The 18140-nt window shown below is 40.9% G+C and overlaps 1 protein-coding gene across 2 annotated transcripts in view; it reads left to right on the top strand.

Annotated features, from left to right (window-relative positions):
- Window positions 1-18140, top strand: part of kmt2ba (lysine (K)-specific methyltransferase 2Ba) — a 44735-nt gene that overhangs the window by 14062 nt on the left and 12533 nt on the right. The window contains exons 9-29 of one of the 2 annotated variants that reach the window (XM_039605532.1): window positions 975-1078; window positions 2959-3798; window positions 5784-5897; window positions 6080-6226; window positions 6634-6726; window positions 6831-6948; window positions 7038-7151; window positions 7652-7842; window positions 7984-8085; window positions 8194-8304; window positions 8717-8784; window positions 8959-9116; window positions 9230-9297; window positions 9621-9755; window positions 10793-10951; window positions 11069-11186; window positions 11314-11392; window positions 12508-12668; window positions 12804-12965; window positions 13058-15359; window positions 15657-15785. In XM_039605532.1, coding sequence (XP_039461466.1) covers window positions 975-1078; window positions 2959-3798; window positions 5784-5897; window positions 6080-6226; window positions 6634-6726; window positions 6831-6948; window positions 7038-7151; window positions 7652-7842; window positions 7984-8085; window positions 8194-8304; window positions 8717-8784; window positions 8959-9116; window positions 9230-9297; window positions 9621-9755; window positions 10793-10951; window positions 11069-11186; window positions 11314-11392; window positions 12508-12668; window positions 12804-12965; window positions 13058-15359; window positions 15657-15785 — 5473 coding nt within the window. The remainder of the gene's footprint in view (window positions 1-974; window positions 1079-2958; window positions 3799-5783; window positions 5898-6079; window positions 6227-6633; window positions 6727-6830; window positions 6949-7037; window positions 7152-7651; window positions 7843-7983; window positions 8086-8193; window positions 8305-8716; window positions 8785-8958; window positions 9117-9229; window positions 9298-9620; window positions 9756-10792; window positions 10952-11068; window positions 11187-11313; window positions 11393-12507; window positions 12669-12803; window positions 12966-13057; window positions 15360-15656; window positions 15786-18140) is intronic. The other variant, XM_031739555.2, reaches the window with a different exon arrangement.

The following is an 18140-nucleotide window of genomic DNA, read 5'->3' as shown; positions in this document are numbered from 1 at the left end:
ACACAAGCCTCTGAGTGTCAAGTCTGAATTTCACTCCGTTCTTTATTTAGGCAAATATTTATCCTGCATAAACGTTTCATAAAAGACGCGCACAGAAAAAGAGGCGCAGCATGATGTAAATCATCACAATGCCTAATATTGTTTGACAGCAGCTAACAGGGAATGATTGTGAAGCAGTTTTGGTGATATTTTCTCCATAATTCCAGCTGTGGCTCTGAGACACACGGAAACAACAAAATAAGTCCTGAATTACTTTCATAGCAGTTTTGATCCACATGATAACTGGAACTTATCTATTTAAAAATATAATGACACTGAGATGTCTCAGAAATTGGTGATTTGATATTACACCACAGACTAAAAGAAAACAAAAAAATCAAAATGGAGGCCACAAAGTTGTGTAGCTTGTACTCCTTCCTCTGGCAGCGTGCATCCATCAGGCAGGTTGAAAGGAGAGCAGGTGCCAAATCTACTCGATTATTTTAACTCCAAGTCTCAGAGCCCCTGAAGTTGTAAGTTGATGTTTTTCCAGTTTAGAGGTGTTATTTCTGATTTTCCAGCCAATTTTAAGGTAATGTTGACTGCCCTGTTGGTAATGTTGTTAACTTCGTTGAGGTAAACGTGATTTGTAAAAATCATAACAGTACGCACATATGCAAGATATGTAGTGAATATACACAGACCTTTAAATATGAACTGTTGAGTTCAAAGAGTTAATAAATAAATGGAAATAAATATATCAGTTCCCCACTATAGCTCATTGGGGACTCGGGTCCAAGTGCATCCTGGGCCGTTTCCCCTTTTAATTTGGGTGAATGATTTCTTTGTGCATCCTCCAGTAATCTAAATATTAGAAGCACAGAATCTCTCCTTGCTCTGAACCCTAGTATTGTGTTTGAAACCTCTTTTGTGTCAGCAGTGTTTCTTAGATTTGTGTATCTTTTTTTTTTTGTTTGTTTGTTTTTTTTTTTGAGATCTTGCTTCTCAAGATGGTGGATCAGTGGCAGACGACCCAGATGCAGGGAGGCATCGCCGGCTGCCTTCCAGAGGAGCTGGCAGCAGAACCAAAGCTTACAAGGTAAAAACATGTTTCCCTAATCCGCCTCTAATAGACCACCTAATGGAGCCTGGGACAAACAGTACTCTTTGGAAAAGTTTACCTTCATACCTGTCAGTATTTCTAGACAGGTGTTTGGTTTTCTTTTTTTTTAATATTTTAAATATTAATAAAGCTCATCTTATCCTAATTCATTTCTTTGATTAATAAATAAATTTTCCTCTATAATTTAAATAAATATTTCACCCTGAAGTCACAATTGAAACAATTATTTCCAAGTGGTGCTTTTGCCCAGCTCTGAATTTCATTTTTCAGTTTTTCCACTGTTTCTTAGTTAAACCACGTCTGTTGGGATAAAAAATTCCTTAAAGAAGTCTTGTAGCCCCGTTGATCTTTTCTTTCTCACTTCCAGCTTTTTATAAGACTCTTTGCATGTACTCCGTCTGTCTCATAAATTATGGATCAATCAAGCTACGTTCGGGATAATCTACAGCATGCTTTTTTTTTGGTAGCACTGTAAGCGATATTCTGTTTGAAGAACAACATCCATTGTCTCATTTAGCACCATTAGTGAACTTGTTATCCAAGCATGATGTTGGCATGGGGAAGGAAAGTCATGCCCCTCCTGTAACGGGTGTTTTACTCCCTGGAGTCTTAATGCTGGTGTTTTTAAAAAAAAAAAAAAATATCTGCAGGAAGACAATGAAGAAGATTCTTTTGTCCAAAGTCAAATATTTTCTTCAACGAGGAGGTGCTTCTTTAAAATTGGTAATAACAAATATTCAGGAGTCAGTACAGCAGTTTGTAAATAGTCACTTAAATAGTGACGGAAGCCTCTTTGTGTCTAGTGTTTAGTTTAACTGGGACTGCGATTGCCTTAATCAACACAGCAGATGTGTAAAAAGTCAGCATTGCCTCCTCCCACCCCTCACTTCACAGCTAAAAGGCTGTTTGCTTTGTCTTTATTCGGTCTGAGATGATTCTTGGTTATGCCTATTGCTTCTCTTACTAGCATTTGACATTTTCAAACTAGACCTGTCAGTTTCGAGATTGTTCCTCTCAAATCTTGTTCTGCTGGCTTGAAAGAATGGTCTATTGTCAGTAAGATTTTTTGTTTTTGCTTCTGCATTGCTTCAAACTTCTGCATTTCTTTGTAATCTCTCACTTCCCCCATAAAGAACAGATTCTTAAAGTGCAGCTCTGTCTCTGTCTGCATATGATGGTTTGCAAATTAGTAGCCCTATTTTTAGCAGATTATATGCACAGAGGTGCACTGGGTGGGGGGTGGGTGGGGGGCACCTAGCAGCACTTGTAGACATTACAGCAGAAGTATTTGCTGTGCTATCACTAATCTGCCAGATTATGCTGCTGTGGCTCGTTGCATGAACCATTTTTTGGTAGTGGGTGGGTTTTTGCATGTGACACAACAGGTGCATTATCTCTTTAATTTCATAGAATTCCTAAGTGTAGAGATGGAATTATGCAAATCCATAATTTATGAAAAGACCTTTATTTATTCTGCGTTCAACATGGCTTGCTCTTTGGGTGACCAGCTTACACACCTGATTTGTTAGATAAATTATTAGTTTGTGTGCATTCTATAGCAGATTAATTTAAATTTCACCAAAATATTTGTTTAGTTTTGTGTTTATGATTTTTCTAGCTCTTAAAATAGTGTGTATTAACACTCAGTTAACACTTCTGTGTGTGTTTCTGTGCTGCTACTGAATGCATACACTTTTAACGCTCCTTCCCGGCTAACCGTCTTTTGAAAGTCGCAGTGCTCCTTCCGTTTTCTGTCATTTTGGCTGTTGCCGGTTGCCGCCGCTGCATGTCACTACTATCAGTGTAACTTTGGTACATCTCTTGCTGGTTGGCTTAGGCAGTCCCCTCCTCCACAGGCACAGGAGAGCGCAGAAGAGATGGAGCCCAGAGAAACTTTCCCTGAGCCCAGACCACCCTGGACCCCAATGCGGCAGCTACAAATACACTTATGCCGTCTGCCTGATTTTGTCCTGCAGTCTCCTGCTGTGTATTTGCTGCGGCAGTCGCCCCAACATGATGATGTGGATCGGTGTATTGCACAGTCGCATCCACAGTTGTCTCATCTTGCAACACAACCTGCTTTTTCCCATTCGTCATGTCCCATTACAAACTGTCCTCCAGAAATGTCCCATCCTGAAACGCAGCCTGATTCTCCATTTTCACCTCATCCCATTAGAGACTCGCCACAGAAATCTTTGCTGTTACGTTTGCAGCGTTTGCCCCAGTCCATGGTGCAGTCAGCCATGCATTCGCACAAATGTGTGTCATCACCACCTCAGCAGCATCCACCGTCCACGCTGCAGTCAGCTGTGATTCAGGTTTCGTCACAGCAGCGCTCTCATGGGCGTCCAGGGTCTGAGGTGCAGCACACAGAGACGCACAGAGCTAAGACAGATAAAACTCTGAGCAGAGTTGTGCCTGGCCCCCCTCAGGCTGTCAGTGCAGGCGCAGAATTACAGGAGGACGCAGAAGACGAGCAGGAGGAGCGACGACTGGAGCAGGCTGAAGAGGACAAGCCGGATTCTTCTGTAAAAGAGACAGTGCTGCAAAACTGTCCAACAACTGACCCACACTCTGTCCTTCGTTCCCAGAATCCTGCAGAGTGTACGTCAGTGAACACCCCGACAGGGTTAACTAACGGATTTCCCCAAAAGGGCCTGTCGCAGAACACGTACAAGATCCGTGTAGACTTCAAGGTGAGTCTCAGCAGCCTGTTTGCTTTACAGCTCACTGGGGTGTGTATTCACTGTACAGTGTTACCTTTCAGCACCACCATTATCGAGAGAGCTCATTCTGCCCCACATAGCTGTAAAATATAACTGATCTCAGGAGGTTCTTCATAACATCTGCTATACAACTGCTTAATGCACAATAATATAATTTTTATCCACATTTATTAATAACTTTATTATAAATTAATGTTGCTTTGAGGTTTCAGATTTGTGCTGTTATCTCTGTGTTGAAGCTGCCATGCCGATATAATTTCCTGCAAAGGAATAATAAAGCATCTGTCTATCTTCAAAATCTGCATAAATTGCAGATTATTAAGTTTGTGTAGCTTCAAGTAAAGTGGTTGTTACATCTGTGGGCTTTGGTCACACACTGGAAAGTTTTTATAGAAAGCATCATCTTTGGGAAGATGGCCTTACTGCTCACTTCATGTATGACATCAGCAAACACATTTGTAGTTAATAGTCTAAGTTATTGATTTTAGATGTTCTTTAAAAAACATGATATTCATTTTGTAGGTTATGGCTCAGTTTAGAACACTGTAGATAAAAAAAGCAGAGTATGAGGCATATTCAGTTTAAAAATATAAAAAAGGTCAAATGTCAAACCTAAATTTTCCATGCCAAGTTTTATATACAGTTTATGGGTCTGAGAAAAATATCTCTAAGAGAAAAAGTTCATTTTCACTATGACAAACACTCGTCAAACATCAGTATTTTCATGCTGTGTAAATTACCATAATGGGAGAAGGCAGCGGGGAATGTTTATTATTTCAGCATATGGATGATCAGCCATGCTCTCATTCAGTTGTTACAAACCGGCATATGTTCATAACCTTGATACTAGGGCTGCCACAAACGATTATTTTGATAGTCGACTAGTCACCGATTATTTTTGCGATTAGTCGACTAATCGGATCATGCATCCATTGGACGTAAAACGTACAGCTTATTGCACCAGCAGCATCTGCTCTTATATAACATTAGCTTACAGTTTTAAGTGTTTAGGGTATGTGCTAACTAAAAATAAAGACAAGATGATAGTTTATTAAATTTAATGAGATTTACAGATTGTTTCGGTAAAGTTTAATAAACTCCTTGCTATCTAAAATATAACGGGACACCGGAGTATATTCTCGAACATCTCTCACTTCTGATAATCAGTTGTCTGCTTGACGTTTATTCAGTCGTGTATAAACTAAAACTTTAATCTCAGCCAAACCGATTTACTCAGGAACAAATAAAATACTCAAAAAAAGGCCAAACAATAACATTTTTAAGTTATCTAACTGACTTATATATGTTTAACCTGAGTAGCGAAAGACAGTGGTGGGTTTGAAAACGATTTGCCGGGAGTCCGGTGTTCTCACGGGCTCTAGTGAGCCTTGCCCCGGCTAGCTATCGAGCTAGTGGGTAACAGACGTCTCCGCGTCGGAGCGCTTTTGAAAATATGCAGTGTCTTGATAAACTGAGCAAATATTTGAGGTTTACACAGCTACATTCTCGCCTGAAAATATGTTAAACGTTTATTTTGTGACCCAGAAAGATTAATAAAAGTAATATTAAAACTAACTAGCTGCCGCCATTGTTGAAAACTGAGCAGGGCCGCGCTATGAATTCTGGGACACTGCTGCTTCTTCTTCTTCGGAGTGTAACGGCAGCTGGCATTCCTTGTACATGCAGTGCTGCCATCTTCTGTTTCAGTCCGTTATTACACTCTTAAATCCTACTACTTATTCCTGCGTCTTTTGTGATCTTACAAAGCTTCAAACGATGCGTCGACTATTAAATCAGTCGTCGACGATTTTGATAGTCGACGTAATCGTGACTAGTCGACTAATCGTGGCAGCCCTACTTGATACAGGTTAGTGAACTAATGTAGCACCTGGAAACCTCTGGAGAAGAGGCTCTGATCGCTTTGTTTGTGCTGTTATTGGCCGTCTGTCCACCAGGAGGACTGTGCAGTCCAGAATGTGTGGCTAATGGGCGGCCTCAGCGTTCTCACTTCTGTCCCAACTACGCCTCAGCCCGTTTGTCTGCTCTGCGCCAGTAAAGGGCGACACGAGGTAAGCTGAGCTTGACTAGTTTGGCAAAGTATGCAAATTGCTTATTTGGGTGCTCACGCAAATAGTTTCTGTTTTACATTTCACTTATGTGACAAAAAACAAAATAGAAACATTTCATATGCATTCTGAATGTTGTTGTTACTGTTATTTTTTTTAACTTATCTACCTCCCACTTCCATCAGATGATCTTCTGTCAGATCTGCTGTGAGCCTTTCCACAGTTTCTGCCTGTCACCCGAGGAGCGCCCCCTCGAGGAGAACAAGGAGAACTGGTTCTGCAGGCGCTGCAAATTCTGTCACGTGTGCGGCCGTCGAAGCAAGAGCACAAAGGTGTGTATGAGGCATAGCAAGACTTTATAATATCCCCCAAAAATACACATAAGAAGAAGAAGAAAAAAGAAAAACAATAAGTAATAAAAAAAAAAGATTGCATTAATTTATACGTGTTGGAAAATAATTATTTGTGTTATTGTTTTCAATAATTTTTAGAGTGAGATGAAAAGTGTTTCTGTGGGACGAGAGTCTTGTACAGACATATTAAAGTCTTTTAAAATTATTTTTTTTACCTTGATAACTTTAAGTCTTTCACTTCATTAAAAAAAAACCCAATATAAACACTTCTTATCTATTTTATACACGAGATCTGAATTAAATTACATATTTATCAATTTTGATGTACATCATAGTCAAGTATTTACCGATAATTATTATACCTTTGTTTTTCTGTCCCTTCACAGCCTGTGCTGCAGTGCAGGAGATGCCAAACGTCATACCACCCTTCGTGCTTGGGACCAACATACCCTAAACCTATGAACTCCAGCGTCCCCTGGGTAAATGCATTAACAGCTTTAAAGTAATTAGGAATATGTTCAGTTTATTTGAGGATAAATGTGACAATTTCATGACACCGTACATCAAATATGTCTTTGTGCAGGTGTGTATGACGTGCATTCGGTGTAAAAGTTGCGGCGTGACTCCTGGAAAGACCTGGGACTTGACGTGGAACCACGAGCAGGACCTCTGCCCCGACTGCACCTCACTCCACAAAAAAGGTAAGACTTGTGAGAGTTGAACTTGTATTTTTAATATGCTTGAAATGGATGATGTGACTCATCTGTGATTTGTGTTTATTTTACGTCAGGTAATTTCTGCACTATCTGCCACAAGTGCTATGAAGACAGTATCCAACCGTCACAGATGCTTCAGTGTTCGCAGTGCAGCCACTGGATTCATTACAGATGTGAAGGGATCTCAGGTGAGTTGCTCTCATAAAGTTTTCAGTTCAGTCGGTTTTTGTTCACTGTTTGTTGGATTTCATGTTTCCTGAGGCTGTTAAAAGTAGACCCCCCACCCCCTCCACCCCTCTTATTGTTGTAATGCATCTATCAGTTACAAGGGTGAATACTCATACTTTAACAAGGCCACAATTTCAAATAATGACATCACATTACGGACAACTAATCCCTGTGAGATGAAAGCTCTGGTTTCAGACTCTAAAGGCTTGATTTGAGACTTTTCTAACCCAAAGAGTGGATATCAGAGACAGAGAATAAACTTAGGTGGCTTCACCAAAATAAATATGAATTAATTTTAACAGTGAATTAATCAAAAGTGAAAGTTTTCTAAATATAAAAGGCTGTAATGAGCTTGTTTTCTAATGAGTGACTTATAAAACAGGAGCAAACTATGGAGATAAAATGTGATTACTGTTAACTTGTTGTGCAGAAACGAAGCTCTCCTTCTCTGTCTTTGCAGAGGAGCTTTTTGGGCTGCTCTCGAGTCAGCCAGGCAGAGTGGATTTTACATGTTCGCCCTGCAGTCAGCACCAAACCAGTCACAGCATCCTGAAGGAGGAGCTGCAGAGGAGGCTCACAGCCAGAGTGGAGGAGGTGCTCACTGACCTCCTCTCCTCCAACAGCACTCAGCACCTTATCACGTGTAAAGCGGTAAGAGCTGCCCACAAGACTGAGAGGACGCACCAGGAAGCCTTTTTATCCTTTAAAATGTCACATTTTAGTATTTGTCCTTTAAAGCCTGATTATATTCCAGATGTGTCGCTGAAGTAGTCGTCTCTTACTGTCTTTCAGTGTCAGGAATCAAACATCACAGCATTTATCAGGGAACAGCAACCAATCTGTGATCTACAAGCGGTGGAGAGGAGGTTTAAAGGGGGCGGTTACACCTCAATAGTGAGCATATGTTTCCTTAAATATCCTATGCATTTACACTTAGGCTCTTTTTGTAGAACCCACACTGAATTAATGACCTTTTTTTCTTTTTTCCTGTCTCCCAATCAGAAAGCCTTTCATAGCGATATTGCTTCTGTGATAAGGCAAAGGCTGCAGGAAGCGGAAGCTCTGCTGGAAGATCAGAGACCGACCCTTCAGGCAATGTCACACTACGTTGAAGTAAGCACTCCCTTTACCATTCTCTAATTGCTTTTAATGTATTTTTTAGAGACCCAGACCTTAATTCGTTTTGTAGGGAAACCTGTTTTTCCTCAGGATAAATTCACTAGGAGACTAATATAGCTCCTTTCTCCCCAAGTTAAGCACTCGTAGCACATTCATACAGTGCTTTAGTCTATGCCTAAGCACTTTTTCTAACATTCACACACACTTTTACTTTGATGGATACATCAGGGCCAGCCTGGGTTCAATATCTTGCCCAAGGATACTTGCGAGGAAATGACCATCCGTCTCATCTACCACCTGAGCTACAGCTGCCCCATTTCTGTTCTCATTGTTGTCACATCCAAATGAACGCTGTCCTTCAACATTCCTTAATTTTGGTCTTACTTCATTGTTTCCTGCCTGACAGGTCATGGAAAAAGTATTCAGTTGGTGCAATGTCAAAAAGTGGAACTCGTTCTCAGAAGAACTTCCGAGGTAAGTAAACGCAGCTAAAAATAATTTACTTAACCCATTTCATAAACTTCGTCATTTACAAGGTTGGAACTAAATTAAAACTTAATTATAATTAAAATGTCTGAAGACCTTGTAGTAGATGGACAGGTGCCTAAAATGGCTCTCTTCAGTTTGTTTTTATCCCCTCCTCTTTAGTGGCATGCTCCCCGAGGCAGTTCTCCCACCGTCTAAAGAGCACAGCTATGCACAATGGCTGGAGAGAACATACCAGCTCAAAAACTCCAGGGACCCACAGACGGGGAAAACCGAGTCGTTAGTGACTTCACAGCAAACTCCCTCTCTGAAATTACTTGGTATGGACGTTATTACAATCTGTTTTGTAGCACACTGAAGACAAAGCTAAAGACACTTTCTTGCAATAGATCGATCACATTCTCAAGTTTAAAATGTTTACATGATCTTCCAGAGACCACCAAGACTGAAGATGTGAGACAATGTGCCCTGTGCCAGCAATGTGGAGACTCTGCTCCCCGTGTGAGTTTTTATGTCAAGGCTTTTGGCTCATAGATCTTTTCCCCCCACTTAATTTTGGTGTTGTTTCATGCATTGTTTGCTCTGTAAGGGATCAGAATAGACAGAAGTCCTCAAAATATTCAGCAAGTTTAAGTTAATCAATTTTTTTAAGTTCAGGATAAGGGGAAAGTATCCCATTTTCACTGTTTTTGTTAAAGAAATGACTGATTATGTGAGGATGTATAGAATTTTTAGTAAATTGTTGACTATTTTTTGTTTTCTTGGCACTATAATAACGGCTCCCTGATACTTCTTAATTGATATAACTGCTCTTTTCCCAACAGGAAGCAGGACGGCTCCTGTACTTGGGTCAGAACGAGTGGGCCCATGTTAACTGCTGTCTTTGGTCTGCAGAGGTGTATGAGGAAAACAGCGCTCTTCTTCAGGTGCACAGTGCTGTCTCAAGGGGGCGCCACCTGGTAAGATTAAATTAAATGGTAACTAAGGCTGTGCGTGACAGCTAGACAGCTAGGTGTTCAGACGTCGCTGCTCTTGCTAGAAATACAGTTCGTTAAATCTCATTTCATTTATGTGCCGGCACCTGTCTTTGTGATGGCAAGATGCAAACAAGCGAAGCGACAACAGCTGTTGACGGTCAAAAGTGGTCGCACTACGATCACAAAAACTGAATTCGAGACAGATGTTTCCACATAGAATAACGATCTAACTTAACTTAACAAATGTAAAATGACAGCTGCACCTTTATCCACACACAGACTTAACAAATTTAAATCTGAATTTGGGCACTTTTTTTTTTTTTTAACCTTTTTCTGTCCTTCTATGTCAGCATTATAACTCTGCAGACAATTTGGCGTAAAGTCAATTAACTAATTGGATGAGAAATGGTCCCACGAGGCAAAAGGGCATTGAGATGCATGATTTCTTTCTCAAAGTAATTTTGTTTGTTCAAATCGATAAACGGATATATAGTATTCCCCTTCAAGAAACTCTAACAAGGAAATCCAGGCAATGTTTGCAAATTACCTAAACCTGACATTTAGGCCAATTATTTATCTTTAATTTGGAGGATTTTTTTTTATCATGGATTAAAAGTTGAGATAAGACCGCCAGCTGACAGTCATTAAACACCAAATGTTTGCTAAAAAGGAAGGAGGGCTACTTTTACATATATTTCTGTAACATTATATCCAATACAAAGTGTCACTTTGGTGGAATAAAAGCACATTTTGACTATTGAAAAATATGATAAATGGTTTGTTATGGCTCATTTCTATTGTTATTATTGGCCATTATTGTGGCCAGTTTTGAGTGTTTTCTTCATTTTAGTATAAACTTTGATTTTCCTTCTCCCTGTCTCCCATTCAAAGGTCTAGTAAATTATTGGATCATCTCTAATCCTAATGGCCTGACTTTAGGTTTAGTCATTCATTTGTGATATTGAAAAGTACCCTTTGGTTCTTCTAAAACTGTATGTACATATAAAATTTTCCTCCAGCGCTGTGATCGTTGCGGACAGTCAGGAGCCACGGTGGGCTGTTGCCTCCCCACCTGTCAGAGTAACTTCCACTTCATGTGTGCACGTGCCCAGAGCTGCGCGTTCCAGCAGGACAGGAAGGTTTACTGCTACAAACACAGGGACCTGGTGACTGCAAAGGTGTGAATTTATGTTGTTAGTTATAAATATATATATTTTTGTTGAAAGCAGTATGCATATATTTTCTTCTCTGATTTTGTGTTTATTATGCTGACTATTGTTTGTGATTCTTCACAGATTGTCTCTGGTAAAGGGTTTGAAGTCCCGCGACGGGTGTATGTGGACTTCAATGGGATCAATCTCAGAAGGAAGTTCCTCACAGGTCTTGAGCCAGAATCCATAAATATGACCATAGGTAAGATTATCTTGATGTGTCATGTTTTTGACTCTTGTAATGGGATAGTTTCAGATTGAATTAAAATACGGCTGCTTTATGTCTTGATGCGATGAACCTCATTATCTGTTTCTTTTTTACCTTCCAGGCTCGCTGCAGATTCAGAAACTTGGTGTTCTGTCAGAGCTGTCGTCAAATGGGAGGATGCTGTATCCTGTAGGCTATCAGTAAGTGATAACTGCCTTTGTATTCAAGCGTTGTTTTGTTTTTTTGTTGTTGTTGTCCCCCCCCATAAAGCAGTCTAAACAAGCTGTTCATCTACTGCTTCGCAAACAGCAACTTTTGGGTTATAGATACAAGTAGAAATTAACATGCCCGTTTCGTATTCTATAACTTATAAATAGCTAAAAACAGCTACAACACATAGTCTGCAAAGCTGTCCACAGGCCTAGCACAGAACCATGTTTTCCTCTTGATGTGTAAAGGGGCCACGGTTGTATTATTAAAGAAAAATAAAAAGTACCCACAGGGAAATTAGTTTTAAAGTCAGACTGTTTTCTCTATCAGGCTGTAAACACTTTCATTTCTACTTTAGAGTAGAAGCACATTTAAACAGAAGACTCTGTTAGCCCTCTTCCACTACTGCCTACTCAGCTGGACTGAACTCGGTTGATGTCGTTTTCCATTGCAGTCGACCTAATGTGCATGTGGTCATTATAGCAACAAGGCCAAGGCATTTGTATGCAATGTGAACAACACAACAAAGGAGGATGTCGAGACAGTGGTGTACCTGCTGCTCGGTGTATGGCTTATTCTCAGACTCAGGGACCAGAGTGTTGTTTTTGTGTAGTTTTCTAGTTACAAAAAATATTTGTTACTTGTGTAAATATTTTTTACAAACACAAATCGTTTTTTACACACACACAAATTCTCATCTTTAGATGCACAAACATAAAACTTTGAGATATTTTGGTTTACAAGTTTACAAAACTCAGTTCACAACTACACATTTGATTTACAAGTACAAATTATTTATGACCACAATTTGAGCCCATAGTTTTCCCCGTTGCTGCATTTCAAAGATGGCTGTTTTAATTTTTGTGAAGGAGTAGCTCTCATGACTCAAAGACCAGCCAATCGGTGGTGTGCAGTCTACTTATGTCACATTTTCTTTCGATCGCCTCGAATCTAAAAACCATGCCAAGCTGTACTAATGGGAAAGGGTTACATGTGATTGGCTTAGTTCTTGGCTGCTGGTACTGACATTACTGATTTATCCATAGTTCATGGTCTCTTCACTAACAAGCTTGAAACGCATTTTCTTCCTTCTTTCATTGTCTAGGTGTTCACGGTTGTACTGGAGCACCGTGGACCCACGCCGGCGCTGTAAGTACACCTGCAAGGTGACAGAGGTGAGCACTCCTCTCCCTGGTGAGGAGCAGAATTTGAAGTGGGAGGATGAAGAGAACCACACCATAGTCCACAGTCCGAACCACCACAGAGGTGAGCAGGATCTCAACAGCTGTGAGGAGAGCAGTGAAGCTGAAGCAGTGGACAAGAAATTGAAAATATGAGTATTTTTTTTAATGTGCTAAAAACTATTTTCTTTTTTTTCTTCTTTTTAAAAATCTTTTCTAGATATTGAGTCTCCAGATATTTTAAGTCCCACATCCAGCCCAATAAAATCCACTTCCATATCACCCAACTCTAAACTGCACAACACACCCGGGTCTAAAAGCCCTGCTTACACACACACCAGGAGACCAGCAGGAGGATCATCTCGACCACTACCATCTCCAGGTACGTGGAGTTTTAGGAGAAGATGTGTACCTGGTGTGTGTGACTAAATAAAACAGTAAACCCCATTTCACACTCCCTTTTCTTGCTGTCAGGGTGTGCTCCACCCAAGTCCCATCACATCCTGACTCTGAGGGACCTGGAGGAAACCCGGCGGCCTCGGAGGCTCTCGTCAAGAAGCCGTTGCAGCTCCTCGCCATCAGAGAGCGACCCGTCCGTACCGATGACACTTCGCTCTGGCGGCACGGTCCACTCCCGATGTGCCCTATTCAGCTCTCCTCCAAGGGCATCGAACTTCGGATCAGCTTCACCTCCTCTCTCACGACAGAACTCTGCATCTCCGGTCTGGAGCTCCCCACCTAGATCCAGCTCCAGCATTTCTACAGGGCTGTCGCCTCGGCAAGGAGCCATCACTCACTCCCCCAGAGGGAGGCATAGCTTTAAAATTACCACTCCAATCTCTGCCGAGGTTCCCCAAGACTTTTTGGCATCATCTGAGGCAGAAGATGCAGCTGTGGCCACTACAAATGGGATCTCACTGGCACCTGATAACCTGGAGGAGGAAGTGGCCCAGCTGATGTCTCAGGAGCTCCCTTACACTGTGTTTGACACTGACACTGAGGTAGCAGTGGACTCCATGCTGAATGCTAAGCTTGAGTTTGATGAGGCTTTGCTCACAGAGAATGTGTCTCTTCATTGCGGGGCACAAGGCAGCAGAGAGGTGGAAATGCAGGGAAATGATCAGGAGATTGATTCTGAAGAAGACGACTCGAGTCGTTATTTTAAGTTTTCACGCACGGTGGTGTGCGATCACGCAGCAAGTGGCTCGGATGCCTCAGGTCAGCTTAATTCAGCTCAGTCAATCCCGCAGTTAGACGGTACGGACGGTGGGTCAGAAACTGAAAGCGAGGCGGCCGATGAAGACGCTCAGGATGCAGAGGGAGGGAATGAAGAAGCTAAAATTCAAACCAATCACACTACACCCACTAAACAACTAACGGTGGCCCTAAAGAGGCTTGAGTCAATCTACACGGTCCCAAAGTCACCAGCTGAAGAACAACCTGAACCAGTGCTTCAGGAAAGTCTTTCACCTTCTGCTCTCCTGGAGTCAGCTTACACAAATAACGAACTGTCCGTTCAGGAGGAAGAGGTCCCGATGACCTCAGAAACATTGCCGTCTCAAAACGAGGTGTTCTTGGATTCATCTACAGGCCATTTCGTTCCTGCTGAGCATGGCTCTGCAGAGTATCCAAATAAACACATCGCTGACAACAGGGATGACAGCGCTTCGTCAGCTGACTCAGAAGAAGGATTTAAAGATGATTTGAACGATCCTGATTATTCTCCAGAGCCTAAAACCAAAAAGCCTCCCACAGCACAGATGAAAACTGTCTTTGTGAAGACAAAACATCCTGCACCAAACCTCAAACGATTGGCGATGAAACCTTCACTTCCCCTGATGCAAACCAAACTGCCTTTACCCCCTCACCCTGGACACACTGCGTCCGTTTCCTCTGCTGCAGTTACTTTTCATGCAGTACCGCACCCGGTCGCACCCCCTGCCATGATCAATGGTTTAAATGCTTTAAACATTCAGCCAGGTGCTTCATTGGGGAAAACCATCGCTATAAACTTGATCAGCTCCAAGCCAGAAAGTCAGCAGCAGGCAGCGACGGAGAACCCAGCTGGGTCAGCTAGCTCGCCCCCACCGCAGGCTTCTACCCATCAGGTCCTGCTGGTCAACCGGCACGGTCAGATTATGATCAAAGACCCAAAGTTGAACACGTATCAGCCTCTCAGCACAGATTCACCAACCTACAGTAAGATAAGCCAGATTGCCAAGATTCTCCACAGTGGTAATGCTTTACAGCGCTCCATGCCTCATGTCATAATAAAGCCTCGGCCCAGCCCTTCAGCTGCAAACGCCCCTCCTGCCCCTAACCTCCAGGCGGCCAAGAGGAAGATCATCGTCAAAATGGTGCCCATGAAAAGCAACAGCACAGCTGCTGCTCCCACAACTGTCAGCATGTACAGCTCTCCTGAACCTAGTTTCTCCAACATTGAAGAAAGCACAGCCCAAGCGATTATCGATAGAGCCATGGCTACTCACCGAGACACACCCAAAACTAAACCCATCATTCTCAGCAGTACTCGACAACCAAAGGCCAAGCATCGGAAACCATTGCCGTTTCCCAACGTCGAAGACTCGGATCAGTCATCAGCTGGTCATTTGGAGTCTCCCAGTGGTTTCGGTAATGAATCAATACCTGCTGCATCGCGCCACCAGGTGAGAGTTAAGAGAGTGTCGTCGGTGTCTGAGAGACCTTCCAGGAAGAAATCCAAGATGGACTTCCTGAAGGATCCATCGAGTGAGCCGGAGGACACTGATGAAGCCAGGTAACAGATGATTTAAAAATGTTTTTACTGCAACATGCAGAACACGAGTAATATTTAAAAAACTAATATTTGCCTTGATCTTAATGTTTAACATTAAAAAAAACAAAAAAACAATTGATCTCCAGCTTCATTTTGTATGAAGTGCCGAGCATCACATACAGACTGACATTTTATAAATTGGTCCTCTGATCTGCAGAATCTCAGCAATGAGAGAAATTTGCACTCTCAGCAGCTGAAAGAGTTTTAAAGTAAAAGATGGCAAAAGAGAAAATAAAGCATGTTGGTGTCTTTCAACAGGCCAAGTGGTGTGAGAATGAAAGCTCCAACGATGAAAGATGTTCTTGATCTGGATCGCCAGCTTGAGCCACAGCCAGAGCCTGAGCCGCTGAGGATCGTTGCTCCACCACCACCTCCTACACCCACCAGGTTAGCCTCATTTACAGACTTAGGCTGTATTTAAAGATTTGAAAGAGCTGAAAGGGCACGTGAAAACTAATGATTTAGGTCCTTGAGCCTCAAGTAGTTTTAGTGTATGTGCTGGGTTTTGTTTTGTTTTTTGTTTGTTTTTTTGATAAAACAAGATGCTGTACACATTAAGTTGTCTTAATAGATAATTAAAAGAAATTCAAAGAAAAGGAGGGGATTGTGGGGGATGTGAAAATGTTTTCCAGACAAGGCAGTCTGTTTTAGGTCAGTGGTATATCAAACATAAAATGAAACTAGAAAAATTTGCATTTCCTGCGAAAATGCAGTGTGGATGCTGTAATGCTGAAGCTGTCTGCTAAAAATAGCTGAAAAAGCTGAAAAGTTGCAGAAATTGTAAAAACTTTGCAGAAGCAAAGGAAATTTGCTAAAATGTAGTAACTTAGCAGAACTGCAATATCTTAGAGGAAACATAATACTTGGCAGAAATACAATAGCATAGCAGAACTTAGCAGAAACATTGTAACGTAACAGAAACACGATAACTTCTCAAAAATACAAGAATTTAGGAGAAATTGTATAAGATAACAGAAAGAATATATTTAGCCAAACATTCTTAAACATTACAGAAATACTATGATTTAGAAAAACAGTACAACATAGCAGAAATGCTGTGATTTAAAAGAGACACTGTAATATACTATGAATATTGTAATTTTAAATAAATACTATGTTTTAGCAAAAATACTCCAGTTTAGCACAAATATTATAACATAGCAGAAATACTATTCTATAGCAGAAATGCTATATTTAGAAAGAAAAATATAATATAGTAGAAATACTATGATTTAGCAGAAATCCTACAATATAGCTTAAAAACAATGATTTAGAACAGATACTATGATTGAGCAGAATAGTAATAACTTAAGTGAAAATATTGGAAAGGTAAAATGACAAGCTGAATAAAAGGAACATGGTTAAGTTCGCTGAAAACTAATTGTTGTTCACCTGTGAAAAATAAAATAAAAATACATTTAGAAAAAGAAAAAAAAAAGAAAAGCCAACAGATACACACAAACTCAAATATGGATACACAAATCAACAAATACACAAGAAATCAAATATGGATACTCAGAGACACACACAGACAAGGGTCTATGCCAGTCAACCAGTCTGAATATATAATATTTTTATCCAACAATGAGATGCTACCCTAAAAAGGGTCTTTGTGTGTGTCTTTCTTTCTCTCTCTCTCTCTCTTACACACACACCCACACACACACACACACAGCAGCATCAGCAAGAGAACAGGGGCTGTTAACAGCATGTTTCTAGGTCAGTCAAACAGCTGTGACCTTATCAATTTGAATCCACCAATCAGAGAGGCTGTGTGCTTTTTCCCGCCAAAACTGGTGCACCAAGTGCAGGCTTTTACACATGCAGCACAGAGAGAGACAGGATTTTTGCAGTCTCTTTCTCATAGTCAGGACTCCCCTCAAACAAACAGCCATGAATTCCTAACTGTAGGGGCTAAAACGGTCATTCGTAGACATTCTTTTGTTCAGACGACGTGGGGGAATCTTGAAATGTTGACCATTTAAAATAAAAATATGAAATATTATAGATATATGACATAGATGATTGGTTGGCTGGGAAGCCATGAAGGCCCCAATATGCAAATTTGAATGTGCAAGCCCTCAGATATGATTGGCTGGCTGGGAAGCCATGAAGGCAACAATATGCAAATTTTAATGTGCAAGCCCTCAGATATGATTGGTTGTCTTAGAAGCCATATAAAAAGGAGTAAAACTGTACTATGATTTGGTAGAAAAACTATAATTAATCAAAAATACTGTATTTGGCAGAAATACAATTTTTTAGCAGAAACACTATAGTTAGCACAAATCTTATGAAATAGCAGAAATAGTATGATTTAGCAGAAATGCTGTATTTAGCACAAATACTGAAAAGCAGCAGAAATGCTATGACCTAGCAGAATATTAATAACTTAAATAGAAAAATTGGAAAAGCAAAATGGACAGCTGAAAAAATCCTGAACATGCTAAGGGTCCCTCAAATGTAATTGTTAAATGAAAAAAAATCAGCAAAAAAAACTATAACCATCATACAATCACAAATATGGACGATATGGAAACACACATGCACAGAGAGACACACACAGGACCAAATTCAGTCAACCAGTCTAAATATATTGAATTTAAATCATACAATAAGATGCTCCCATAAAAGGCTCTCTCTCTCTCTCTCTCTCTCTCTCTCTCTGTCACACACACACACACACCAGCAGCATCAGCAAGTGAACAGGGGCTGTTAACAGCATGTTTCTAGGTCAGTCAA

The sequence above is a fragment of the Oreochromis aureus genome, linkage group 22, assembly GCF_013358895.1.
Source record: "Oreochromis aureus strain Israel breed Guangdong linkage group 22, ZZ_aureus, whole genome shotgun sequence".
Classification (NCBI taxonomy): Eukaryota; Metazoa; Chordata; class Actinopteri; order Cichliformes; family Cichlidae; genus Oreochromis; species Oreochromis aureus.
This window is presented reverse-complemented; position numbering and strand designations above follow the sequence as displayed.